The following is a 14,372-nucleotide window of genomic DNA, read 5'->3' on the forward strand; positions in this document are numbered from 1 at the left end:
CCATCCAGCATCCAGCATCAGCTCCCTCTCTGTAATCCCAGAATGCACCGCTCTCCCGTCGCGTCATCTTTGCGTGCCGGTGAAGATGGCGGCTGTTGGAGCAGCAGAAGTGATCAGCCAGCTGGAGAGCGCTGCTAAAGTCCTCATGGTGAGACTCTTAGAGACTTTAACGGTGTTTCAGAGCCGGGAGGGTTAGTGTGTAATAACCGGGAGACCGGGGCAGTTTAACGGCTCTAAATCATCTTCATCTTCCTCCTCATCCTCCAGCGGGTCTCCTCTCAGATCTGCCCGCCTTTAGGAGCTCTCAACGCGGCTACACTAAGTTCCTCTGCTCGGTGTTCTGCTGGAGCTTCAGCTCGTCTATTAACCCTCTAAAACTCTCCTTTACCTCCAGTGTTTGGACTCTTCTTCTTCCTCTGTCTTCTCCCTCCTCCTGTCTCCATCATCTTCTTCATCTTCCTCTCATCAACCACCGTGTTAACCCTCTGAAACTCTCCTTTCCCTCCAGTGTTTGGATCTGAAACTCTCCTTTCCCTCCAGTGTTTGGATCTGAAACTCTCCTTTCCCTCCAGTGTTTGGGCTCTTCTTCTTCCTCTGTCTTCTCCCTCCTCCTGTCTCCATCATCTTCTTCATCTTCCTCTCATCAACCACCGTGTTAACCCTCTGAAACTCTGCTTTCCCTCCAGTGTTTGGATCTAAAACTCTCCTTTCCCTCCAGTGTTTGGGCTCTTCTTCCTCCTCTGTCTTCTCCCTCCTGTCTCCAGCAGCTAGTAACCTCCTCCATGTGTGTCCTGATGAGTCTGTCTGGTTCATCAGCTACAGCTTCATCTTTCTCTCTGACATCTTGCTTTTGGTTATTATATTTAAACATGATCCAGACTGAGATAACTGTCTGTATTTAGTGGGTTAGTTTCATTTGAACACTAAATACTAGTGATTTATCTTCACATGTTAGTCAGCAGGTGTCTTCTGAAAGGATGGTTAGTAATGTCTGGCATTGTTGTAGTTATTATGGATCATAATGTATGAATTTTAGTGTCTAGATTAATCAGGATCATGTTTTAGAATAGAAATAGAATAGAATAGAATAGAAACTCTGTACACATACAAGTTCTTTTCAATGTTACTAATATACAGAACAATTTACAGGAAAATAGAAATAGACAAAAACAAAACAAGGACAACAAAGCTGAATAAAGACAGGCAAAAATAAACTATTATTATTATATTAAAAATAGGTAAAATTGTGTGTAATATATATGTAACAAAGCAACAACATACAATGTGTAAAAGTGTTCTGTAGACTGGAAACAGTGCAAAGGAATAAATATAGACTGGATAAAGTAGTAGATTACTTTATATTCAATCGATTAACGTCGATTAATGTCAAAACGATATAGAAATGTTTGTAGTATATATTTTTCTATATAATTTCTAGAGGGTTTGTTTTGCACTCACTTATCTTCACATGTTAGTCAGCAGGTGTCTTCTGAATGGATGGTTAGTAATGTCTGGCATTGTTTTAGTTACTATGGATCATAATGTATGGATATTAGTGTCTGGATTAACCAGGATAAGTTGCTCTAAATGTTACTTTAACACAGAATATTTTACAGGAAGATAAAATATAGACATCCAGCTAAAAACAAGGACAACAAAGCTGAATAAAGACAGGCAAAAATAAACTATTATTATATTAAAAATCATTTTATAGAATAAGAATCAGCTTTATTGGTCAAGTATGTGTACACATACAAGTTGTTCTCAATGTTACTAACATACAGAACAATTTATAGGGAGGTAAATAAAACATAAAACTGTAAACAAGGACAACAAAGCTAGATTAACCATTATGTTCAAAAATAGGTAAAATGTGTGTACTTAAACACAGAACAATTTACATGAAAATAGAAATAGACACCCAGCTAAAAACAAGGACAACAAAGCTGAACAAAGACAGGCAAAAAAACCCTGTTATTATTATATTAAAAATAGGTAAACATTGTGTGTAATATATATGTAACAAAGCAACAACATACAATATGTAAAAGTGTTCTGTAGATTGGAAACAGTGCAAAGGAATACATATCGACTGGATAAAGTTGTAGATTATTTTATATTGGGGATGTCATTCGATTAATGTTGATTAATGTCAAAACGATAGCTAGCTGCTTCAACACTAAATACTAGTGATTTATCTTCACATGTTAGTCAGCAGGTGTCTTCTGAATGGATGGTTAGTAATGTCTGGCTTTGTTGTAGTTATTATGGATCATAATGTCTGAATATTAGTGTCTAGATTAACCAGGATAAGTTGCATGAATGTTTTAGAATAAAATGAATCTGACTAGTTGCTAATGTAATGTTGGGTCTGCCTTTTCATCCTAATATATTGATGTGTGCTCTCAGATAAAGAGGTCTTTCTTTCCTCTGCTGCCTTCAGAGCTGATTTTACTGTAATTAGACTGGAATGTGACTTTCCTGCTGAGCTGTATCAGGCTTACGCTCCTCAGTAAAAGTCTGTCTGTGTTTAGTATTTAGAGCTGTTATCATGGAGGGTTTTCTGTTATTGACGGTCTTGTTTAAGTACTTCTTTTATAAAGTATGACTACAGTATTAATACCAGGCTGTGTGATGGTAATACTCCTCTTTGTAGTACTGGTTTATAAAGTCTGAATGTTTACTGTACATTCTGAGTGATTGCTGTAGAGTCTCTAATCTATAGTGAACCACTTATAGTGCCTCCTTTCTTCGTCCAGCTGCATGATTGGCTGTCAATGAGCCAATCAGGGCTCAGATTTCCATGTTTTTATGTGCATTCATGCCTGCTATAATGGCTGCTGAGAAGTGAGAAGACAGAAAATTATAGAAATAAACCGAGTCTTGTGTGTAAATGCTATTTATTTTTCTGTGTGTGTTTGTTTCCAGGCACCGCCGTCCATGGTCAGCACAGAACAGAGGCAGCATGCTGAACACATATTCCTCTCCTTCAGGAAATCCAAATCCCCCTTTGCCATCTGCAAACACATCTTAGGTAACTACTCACGTAATCATTCAGCCGGCACAGCTTCTTTATAACCTGCAGGATTTTTATAAACATGAATTTATCATACGTGTCTATCTACGATCCTTACAGATAATCTGTTTCTATCTTTGGCATTGTGTATATTTTATATTTTCTTTCTTTCCTACTTTGTACTTTGCAACTGCTACACAACAATTTCCCTCAGGATAAATCAAGTAATACAAGATCTTATCTTGTTTTTACAGACATATACAGTTCAGACATCATACACAATCAACACTTTTAATTAATTTAAACAAAAACTGTTCATTATAACCTTTATGAAGATGGATTAATTACAGTAATGTTTGTATTAGACCCAATAAACTGGCAAGTGTCTGTTACTTGTTGCTGTCATGTAGAAACTAGGGCTGTCAATCGATTAAAATAGTTAATTGTGATTGATCGCATGATTGTCCATAGTTAATCACGATTAATCACTCATTTTTTATCCATTCAAAATGTACCTTAAAGGGAGATTTGTCAAGTATTTAATCCTCTTATCAACATGGGAGTGGACAAATATGCTGCTTTATGTAAATGTATGTATATATTTATTACTGGAAATCAATTAACACAAAACAATGACAAAATATTGATCCAGAAACCCTCAAAGGTACTGCATTTAGCATAAAAGATATGCTCAAATCATAACATGGCAAACTGCAGCCCAACAGGCAACAAAAAAGCTGCAAAAGATTCCACTTTTGTGGTATTTTTCATACTGTTTTCACATTATTTACGTAACATGCAATTGCATGTATATGTAAGTAAATGTACTGACTCACAAAGCAGAATTTTCCCAGTAATTTTAATCCACTTTTCTTTATCTTTCTCCCTCCTTGTATTTCTCTCCTCTCACCTCCCTTTCCGTCGTCCTCTCCAGAGACCAGTAAGGTGGACTATGTGCTGTTCCAGGCAGCCACCGCCATCATGGAGGCGGTGGTGCGGGAGTGGATCCTGCTGGAGAAGTCCAGCATCGAGTCACTGCGGGCGTTCCTCCTCACCTACGTCTTACAGAGACCCAAGTAAGAAAAAGTCTTGCGTACTACCCCTTTGGGAAAACTCAAGTTTTCTTATAGCAATCCTGATTAAACTCAATGGAGACATCCAGCACTATATACTGAACACCAAGTTTCATTAGCATCTGATAAAGGTGAAATGGCAGGACTTTGAGCGTGTAGTTAATTAAATACTTCATACATTGTATGAAACAAGTGTGTGATTGGTCTTAACTCCTCTAGACAGAAGATAAAGTGATTTAATCAGCTTTGTGAAGCCTAAAACCTGCTCGTTGCTACTTGCCGCTTTTGGCAATTGAGTTGCTTCCTTCTGTTTGCAGAGAAAGGGTTTGAACCTGTAATTGCCGCTTGCAGCTATATTTAAACCCGTGTGTCTCATACAGGTCTCAGGAAGTATGTATGACATTTATAGACCTCCACTGGTGAGGGGTGGGATTCATCAATATACCTAATCTCCCGTTACATAAGTCTAAAGCACAGAAGATGATGTAAATCAAGAGCCTTTAAGGTCATCAACAGGCCTTTCAAATACCACAGACATATGATGGTCTTCTTGGTGATATAAGCAGTAGTTCATTTGTTTGTGCAGTAATATTGATGCTATTTGAAAATTGGTTTCTCCAACTAACTAGATTCCTGAAATGCTTTGCCGTCTTTTTTCTGAGAACATTTTTTTATCAAATAATTAAATCTTTTATGCCCAATATGAGTTGGACAGGGTCATCAGCAGGTCCTCATACTTGGGAAGTCTAGGCTGATGCTCATAATCATGTTTCTTCTTGTGTCCACTCATAACAACAACGAGAGGTCAGAGAAGAAGAGCTCAGACTAATTTGATATGTGCAAGTTACAGAAACTGAAATCCACCAAAAGTCTCTGACCCGGTGCAGCGACAGGTTACCAAAACTCTGTTCAACAAACAAGCTAGAAGCATTTCTGTTTACTTTCATTTGAGTAGACAAACGCAAAAAATGCAACTTTTCCATGTGATACAGGCCAAAGAAAATAAGCTGCAGCTGTGATTGAACCCTCAGACACAACATTTCTCTTTCACTTTGTTTTTGTTGCTGTTCTGAGTCCCGGCTGGTGTTCAGTGTTGTTGCACTTATTATAAGTCTCTCTGGATCAGAGCATTGCTTTAAAGGGATAGTTGGGATGTTTTAAAGTGGGGTTGTATGAGGTACTTCTCTATAGTCAGTGTATTACGCCCTCAGTTTGGAGAAACAGACAGGAGTACCAGCACGGGAGCAAAGCAATGTTCTGCTGTGGACGGGGGCGGCAGCTAAACACATTTTAGACACCTAAAAATATCAATATCAGTTTAAGCAGTTCACTGCTCAGACAGCCCTTTCTGACGGGGAACTGAAGCCGTTATCTATGCTCTCTTCAAAGCCACCAGACTCCTTTGACAAAAACAGTACATTTACCTCGCAGAGCCCTGGAGTTGCTGGTCTACCGCTGCCTCGATCTGTTAGTTTGTTTGTGTTATTGTGTGACTTTGGTGTTTTAAAGGGTTAGTTCAGATTCACCAAAGCGCTAGACCAGAAACTTTTGTTTTCTGCGAGGTAAAATTACTGTTTTTGTCAAAGGAGTCTGGCTTGCGGCGAGGAGTGGCTGCTCCCAAGCTCGGCGTCTTGCGGCTGTTTGATTCTGCGCCGAAGTGCGGCCAAACTAAAAATTTTACTTTTAGCGGCGAAGTGCGGTCAGAGAGGACCCGAAGCCAATCAGTAAACAGATTCTGTGACATGTTGACTTATGTTACAAAGAATTTCTTCCCAAATGAACACGCCTCCCAGCTGCAAAACAGTGAAATTATTATGGTGAGCTGCACTTTGCCGCTGCCTGGTGTGAAATCGGCGTTAGGTGTCTAAATTCTGTTTTGCTATTGGTACTCCATCTACTGTAGGTAATACACTGACTATGGAGAAGTACCTCATACAACCAAACTTCAAAACAATCCAAACTATCGCTTTATAATAACCAACCGCCTCCTCTGTTTCCCTCCAGTCTCATGAAGTATGTCCGTGAGCAGATCCTGTTGGCGGTGGCGGTCATCGTGAAGAGGGGCTCTCTAGACAAAAGCATCAACTGTAAAAGCATCTTTCACGAGGTCGGACAGCTCATCAGCAGCGGGAACACCACAGTGGTGAGAAAGATTTACAGATGTATCACGATACGGTATCGCAATATTATGTTTTGTGATACTGTATAGATTCTTCAAAACGCTGTATAGATTTTTAGTAAACCTCTTAAAAATCCGACGACCCACCGTCAAGCCCGGCCGCTATTCGATCTTTTGGAGGTTGTAGCGGGCTCTCGCTTAAAGCTAGAGTGAAGATACATTCATCATATGAAACTAGGAAACCTAAAGAATCCATTGGTACCAACTTGTCTTGAAAGAGGTTTAATAACGCTCCAAACTCTAAATTTTGGCGAGGAAAAACTGTCATGTCCATTTTCAAAGGGGTCCCTTGACCTCTGACCTCCAGATATGTGAATGTAAATGGGTTCTATGGGTACCCACGAGTCTCCCCTTTACAGACATGCCCACTTTATGATAATCACATGCAGTTTGGGGCAAAAAACAATTTTTTTTGCATGCAGTATAAATGTGTTATTTTTGCCTATTTTAAAAATGTGACTATAACAGTTTTCCTAAAATTAGATTTAAAAAAATTACAATATATCACTTACAGCATCACAATAAACTGAATCGTTACCCCTGTATCATGATGCATATCGTATCGACAGATTATTGCCAAAACACAGCCCTAGTGTGAGTACATAATGTATTTGAAACATGTAATGGATCATTGCTCAGGTATATTCCATCACCGATTTAGAAGAGAAGAACAAAAACCGTTACCCAAAATACAGAGGAATGGAAGAACTTGTATTTAAAGCATGAGCCGAACACTTGTTAACAAAACTGGGTTAAAGCTGTGATCATATTTATTATATTTGTGACTTGATGGATCACATTGTGTCCTGGTTACAGACTGCCTGCATGAGATCTGGCTCTGATTACAGAGAGCTCAGTCTGGAAATAAAAAAATGGCACAAAGGCCGTACTGGAGGAAAAAACAAAGAAGAAGCTCCAGGCGTGTTCCTGTGGTTAGAAGAAAGTTTAATATCAAGTTTCCTCATGCAATCAAATCAATTTTGTGTACAAATTCTGTCAAAGTGCATTTTCATTCTAACATGATGATGTGAACTTTTTGGGTGACCTTACGGTACCAGCACGCTGGTGAAACATCGCTGCACGAAGGGAAAGTATTTGTGATGTTTCAAATACTATATTGACATTGACTTTGTCTCAGTGCTTCTCTATTATAAAACAAACTGGACCTCTCCTCTTAATCCAGTAGAGGGCACTATTTCATCTGTTTCTTTAACTAAAACCCAGAACTAGAAAAGAAGAACTGGAGGGCTGAGAGCAGGTGATCTCACTGACAGGAGACAGGAGGAAGTGATCAGTGAAGTCACCTAATGTAGTGTTTGTTTGGAAGGAAATCCCTCAAATGTTTCTCTTCTAAACCACATTCAGAGTCTGAACCACAGAGGGCAACATCCATTTACAACTGGAAGATTAGATATAGTAGCTTATAAGATACAAACCGACACACAAAGCGACGCAAAACACTGATAAACAGGAATAAAAACACAGCAGTGAACAACTGCAGAGCGCCGTCACTGTAACAGAGTAATAGACTAATGGACGTAATGCAAATGTAAGGTGATTAGAAAGTAATTATAAAATAAAAACAGTGCAAGAATAATGATTACTATGGAGAAGTTGCTGTAAGCCATCACTAAGGAAACAGGACGAGTAAGTCATCAGCGTACATCAGATGGTTAATATTACTATCCCCGCCTACCATACATCCAGTCAAACCCCATTGGTCACTAGGAAGGGTGCAGATATACTCTTACCCCATCTATCTTGCATGGTTTGATGTGAATAATCAATTAGTCTGATTTAACTACAAATGATCAATCAACCATTGAGTGATTTATCAAGAACAAAATGCTAATATTCTGGTTCCAGCTTCACAAATGTGAAGATTTGTTGCTTTTCACAGCTTCATTTATAATTCTGAATTTAATATTTTGGATTTTGGACTGTTTATTTTAGTATTTTATGGCATTTAAAATAATTAAGGGATAAATCACTAGTTAGTTACAGCCCTAACGGCATCCTAAAAATTGAGAGATTGTGACTTGCAAATGTAACTATGGTTACTGTAACTACTAAACCTTTTAGCACTAGCTCTATTCTTAAATGAACTGTAATTATGGAGGATGGAGCAAATAAATAGAGATAAATAAAGGGAAAATCATACAGAAATAAATGAATAAATACATACATTTAATAATTAATACATATTTAAAAATTAATTTAAAATAAATAAAAAAATACATGCAAAAATAAAATCAAAAGTTAATTAAAAAAGATAAATAAAAGAGAAAATTGAAAAGAAGAGTAGATAGATAGGAAAATGAATACAAATGTGAATAAATAAAGAAGCAAATTAAAACAGAAATATCAATTTATGTCACATTTTATCAATTAATTAATGCCTACATTTATTTTTAATATTATTTTTGGTAAATTTAATCTATTTATCAAGTTATTTATTTTGGATTTTGGCTGGTTCTGTCCTCCATATGTAATAACCTATGATGTTTGTACCTTCTTACCAGAGATAATTTATCCATGTATAGATTGTTAGAGTTGTAATTTTTCCAAATAATGGATGTCTGATGTGCACCAGAATGAAAATATATCTATACTGTCTCCCAGTTTCATACTACATACTAACACTACACAGTAAACGATATACTCTAGTATATACTTTTACAGTTAGTGAACCAAGAAAATCAATGTACTGTACAGGAAATGATGCAACATGGGCGCTGACAGAAGTCGATTTCATGCTGACTCTGGAGCGTCACAACCAAGTAATCCTCACAAGAGAGAAAACAAAATGTTGCTCCAAAGATTTCACACTAGTTCTTGTTTTGTTAGATCTTCGCTGAGCTGTCTCACCACCAACCGCAACGCGTTTTAATGCTTTGCAGCTGCTCCTTTTCCATTGTGTGCTGCATTGTGGGAAAATACTGTACATCAACGGCACAATAAAAAATCAAGCTGTGTACTAGACAGTGCTTGAAGTAGTAGTAGTGCCCTATTCACATGTTGGCGCCGGTATCTACCGGTATCAGCAATATTTTGCTGCTATTTATTTATTTATTTTTCTTTGGTTATGCATCTTCTATAGTAGGCCTGTAATTCTCCAAAAATAGAACATACAACTGGAACATTATAGGGCTAAGGTGATGTGTTTGTATATTTACCCATAGTGTTAATAGTTAAAGTGATTTCCTGTGTTATTTGTAGCCTATAGCATCGCTCTATAATATATTATGGGATGCCTATAGCCTGGAATCAACAGCAGCTAACCAGACAGGCAGGTATGGATGCAGAGCTGAGCTGTGTGAGCTCTTCATTCAGGTTTTAGGAGCAGCGTGTCGCAGTCAGGATGCTCCTAAAGACAAAACCTTACTATATTTGAATACTTATTTTATTATTTACACATACAACAGCCTTCATCTGAACATTGAATTCTTTTAAATAATAATAATTATAATTGTTCACAGCTAAAAAAAAAAAGTTATGACGAACAGTTCAATAATTATTATTATATATATATATAATATAATACTAATTATAATATAATATATAATATATTATTATTATAATTATTTTACAAAAAGGTACATGAAGGACGTATTTAATCAATAAATTACAGCAGCGTCGTTCTCACCTCCTCCTCCCCCGTGCCGTGCTTCGGCTCGTCTAGATGCTCTCCACATACGGTTTATGAGGGGCGGTGCAAAAACGCTGGTGCTTGTGCTGTATGATTATGAATCTCCCAGAGAACCTGATATGGAGAGGCCAGAGAAGAGTACCGGCAGCTTGTGAGACGTGCCGGTACGCAAGAAAAAGTCACGGTACGCCAAGGAGTAAAATGTAGAAGTGTCAGTATGGCGTACCGGTGAGTACCGGCCCACTTCGAGCACTGATACTAGACTTTTTTTCTTCAGTAAACTTATTTTAATTTTGTAGTTTCACTAGTGTGACACACACATACTCACTACTTGCTTAGAATTAGTATGAAGTATGGAATTGGGACCAGTCTTTATACATGATGCACATGAAGCCTCCCTCCTTCTTGGGTCTTGACTGAAGACCGTTGCTCTAGTTTGACCTCAGTTTACCTTCTCTGCTGCAGCAAACGCTGGCGTGCTCCATCCTGACCGCTCTGCTCAGCGAGTTCTCCAGCTCCAGTAAGACCAGCAGCATCGGACTCAGCATGGAGTTCCACGGCAGCTGCAAGCGTATGTTCCAGGTTTGTTCCCCCACCTCACTTCCTGTTCTGTGTTTTCACATGCTGTTAATTAACACTTTTATTCCTCAACTCATTCTTCTCCCATCCGTCCCTCGTTTCCAGGAGGACGGCCTGCGTCAGATCTTCATGTTGACCATGGAGGTGCTGCAGGAGTTCAGCCGCAGAGAGAACCTCAACGCCCAGATGTCGTCTGTCTTCCAGCGCTACCTGGCTCTGGCCAACCAGGTCCTCTGCTGGAACTTCCTGCCACCCAATCATATCCTTTCTTTGTCAGAGGATGGCGGGGTGTCGGAACACCTGGAGAGGTCAGGATAACATAAATTTGGATAAATTCTGCAAAAGCATGGCGAGGGGAAAAACAGGTCAGTCCCAGTTACATACAAAACAACACTTTAAGTGCAGTTTATGGCTTTCCATTTCACATTTTGGCATATACAATTTACAGAGCAATTAGGCCTAGTTGGGTACAGAATAAAATTTTAAAACTCAGACAATCCCAGTGGTATCATGTTTGTAGTTTTAGCCATTGACTTTTATTGGTTTGAGACATAATTTAACAGTTTTATTGCTGAAATCTGGCACCATGACACGCCAACAGTTATGTAAGCAACAAAAAAAAGCAGTCAGATGATCAGGTTGGTTTAACTATTTTAACATTATCTAAACAACTTATTTGGAAGTTAATGCGAGGTGAACATAGAAATTATTTTTATTTTGCAGTAGGGCTGATTTACCTTATTGATTTGACTCAATATCGTTTTTATGAAGGATATTTTAGTTACAATACCCATTTTGCTGGAATATGAAAGATGCTGTAAATTGGACAAGGAATCCTCTAACATGGTTCATTGTTAAGGATATCACTAATTACGTTAACACACTACAGCAGAATTTTGTACATCTTACATACGGCTTTGGTTTTGTCCAGCTCTTCTTTGCCTTTATAGTCATTTAAATCCAAAGAGCAACCAGATATCGGCCTTAAGGCTTGGCGTTGCCTTCAGTGGCAGTAGCTCCTGCCATGTTTTGATTCAACTGAGGTTCGCTAGTCTCTTATATACCCTGATCTCATTGCGCGAAGAAACAAAAGGCTGAAGCTGAAGACTAAAGCATCCATGGGAAAAGGCATATATCAATAAAAATCAATCTCTGGTTTTTATGAATCGGTCGGCTCATTCAAATCAATTTTTATAAACCCAGCCCTATTTTGCATATTTTAACTTTGACTTTGTTGCAGTGAAGTAAGTATCAAAGTCCCAATATTGATGGCTAAAAGTACAAAAATGAGACACAGCTTGTAAAAAGGTTTGTTTAGGAAAATCAAAATAGGTTTCCAGAGAGAGAAGTCGGTCTTTTTCACTTTGATAAAGCAGCAGATTTTAGGTAAAAAGAAGAGTGTTGGGGTTAGAAAAGTCAGTGGAATGTCCTCCTAATTGTAGTAGTTTGTGAGTTTGTGTGCTTATTTAATAATAATAATAATAATAATAAACTTAATTTATATAGCACAATTCATGCATAAAATGCTACATAAAGTGCTGAACATAAAAGCAGAAAATCATAACATTTATCTTAAAACAATAAAAGCATAAAAATAAAATAAATAGAATTAAAACGGCATGATAAAATGAGATGAAGATTTTTTGTGTGTGTGTGTGTGTGGCGCTCTACAAATATGTGATACCCAGGAATGCATATCTGACCGTCAGTTTTGCTTTGTAGTGCGGCACACATCCATATTATCTTTGCAGTTGGTCGCATTGTTGAGCGAACTTATGCACTTAGTGTGTCTGTGTGTGTGTGTGAGAGTGCGTGTGTGAGTGAGTGTGTGTGTGTGCACGGTCCAGGCTCATTACGGCCTAAATCCCACCCAGCCTGGCGTCCTCTCTGCCTGTCTGAGGGGATTGTGGAGTGGCGCTCTGCTGCCAGCCCGGGCCATGTATCACTTTCAAAGAGGTGTCTGTGTGTCCATCCGTCTCCGTATCATTCCAGCCGCCCGCCTCGGCTTGTTGAGGCTCCCCTTGGTATGCCCGGCACGCTCGGTTCGATATGTGTGTGTTCTCAAAGACGCACTTTTAAGTCCTCTGCGTGTGTGTTTTAGCAGTCAGTTTTTATACAACAGTTTAATTTATTATCAGTGTTGGGTGTGTAGTAAACTGTACATGAGGTTGAAGCAGGATACTGATTATTAAATATCTTTAATTCAGCTACAAGAGTTCTTATTTTTCAGCATTAATAAGTTTGCTACGATACGATTAGGTGTTGTGATTTATATGAATTACTGTACCAAGTTACCCTTTAATATGACAGGGTGTATTAATGCTTCATGGCTTTTGTTTTTGGATGGTATCATTTTTGCATTAATGTGATTAAATACCTGGATTTGTTGGGTATTTTTCTAAATTTTTTAGGGTTATTTATACCTAGAAATTAGTTTACCGATATCGGGCTGATACCAACCAGTATTTTTCTCGTAAATTTATGAATTTAAACCTCGCAAATTTGTGAGTTTTTCTCGTAAATTTGCCACTTTAATCTCAGAATATCCAAGTTTTATTTCCTAAATTTATGACTTTATAATCTCTCAAATTTGTGATTTATGTTTTCATGAATTTGCCACTTCAATCTCAGAGAATATCCACGTTTTTTTTGTAAATTTATGAATTTATAATCTTGCAAATTTGTAAAGTTTTCTTGTAAATTTGCCACTTTAATCTCAGAATATCCAAGCTTTTTACTTGTAAATTTATGAATTTATAATTTTGCTAATATTTTAATTTTTTCTCGTAAATTTGCCACTTTAATCTCAGAGATTATCCAAGTTTTTTTTTATTTACGACTTTAATCTAGGAAATTCAGATATTTTTTTCTCGGAATATTACCCCCTCCCCCGGCTCTGTAATTATTATTTTTTGACCTACAATGGCTGTAATACGCCATCACATAAATAAGATTAAAAAAAAATAGATACAATAAAATAAAACAATGAGACAATATAATCAGTATGATTCAGAACACGTTAAAGTTTCCTTTTTTAACGTCTTAAATTGGTCACATTTTCACAGTTGCATTAAAGACTTTTAAGTGTCATTGCCTGCAACCTGAATATTCCCTCACAAAATCATTAAGTAGCTGGATAATTCATAAACAAAATGAGGCCCCAGAGTACTATGGTTACCTGTAAATACAGCTGTTAGTTCTCTGGTTTCTTGACGTTGATTGTCTCAGGTCATAAAAATAACACATGAATTCTCAAATCAAGTGGCGTTCTCCTTGAAATTCAGTGTGCATGTGAGTGCATGTAAAGCCTACAAGTGTCTGGGCTGTTGTTGAAAAGGAGAACAGATTGATGAAGACCGCTGGGAGGCCTGAATGAGTGTGGCCGCCTGTCTGCAAGTGTCACAACACGCCTGTGTGATGCGAGCGCACGCCAGCGCCGGTATCAGGGGGCCTCTCCTTAATTGCGTGGCTGACAGCCGTCGCCTTTCACACACACGACAGCACACACTCCTCAAAGAGCCTTTTTAAAAGGCGTTTCTCTCTTAGACAAACCGAGCGGCATGCATGTCATCTGTCCTCGCCGCCGTCTGAACCCTTCGGCCCTGGTGTCATCTGGTGGAGGCACGCTCCCCGGGCGTCGGTGCGACACCGTGTCACTCCACACCGGGCTTGGCTCTGCTCGGGGTCGCGGTCAGGCCTCGAGGCCGCGGCGGCAGTCAGGTGCTGTAAATGGCTGTCTGAGCTGACAGATAGATCACCTTCCATTCTGCTGGATCCTCTTCGTGTTGTTTAGATGTCTTTGATGGAATCTCTAAATTCATTTTTTGGTGGCGCTTTTGTTCGGTAGCATTTCATTTTCTCTTTCTCCATCTGTTC

At 38.4% G+C, this 14,372-nt stretch overlaps 1 protein-coding gene across 1 annotated transcript in view; it reads left to right on the plus strand.

Annotated features, from left to right (window-relative positions):
* Positions 1-14,372, plus strand: part of xpo4 (exportin 4) — a 61,814-nt gene continuing 47,442 nt past the window's right edge. The window contains exons 1-6 of the mRNA XM_074657863.1: positions 1-148; positions 2,929-3,034; positions 3,951-4,092; positions 6,094-6,232; positions 10,383-10,499; positions 10,602-10,755. Coding sequence (XP_074513964.1) covers positions 86-148; positions 2,929-3,034; positions 3,951-4,092; positions 6,094-6,232; positions 10,383-10,499; positions 10,602-10,755 — 721 coding nt within the window. The 5' untranslated portion in view covers positions 1-85. The remainder of the gene's footprint in view (positions 149-2,928; positions 3,035-3,950; positions 4,093-6,093; positions 6,233-10,382; positions 10,500-10,601; positions 10,756-14,372) is intronic.

This window comes from Sebastes fasciatus, chromosome 14 (assembly GCF_043250625.1).
Source record: "Sebastes fasciatus isolate fSebFas1 chromosome 14, fSebFas1.pri, whole genome shotgun sequence".
NCBI classification, from domain to species: Eukaryota; Metazoa; Chordata; class Actinopteri; order Perciformes; family Sebastidae; genus Sebastes; species Sebastes fasciatus.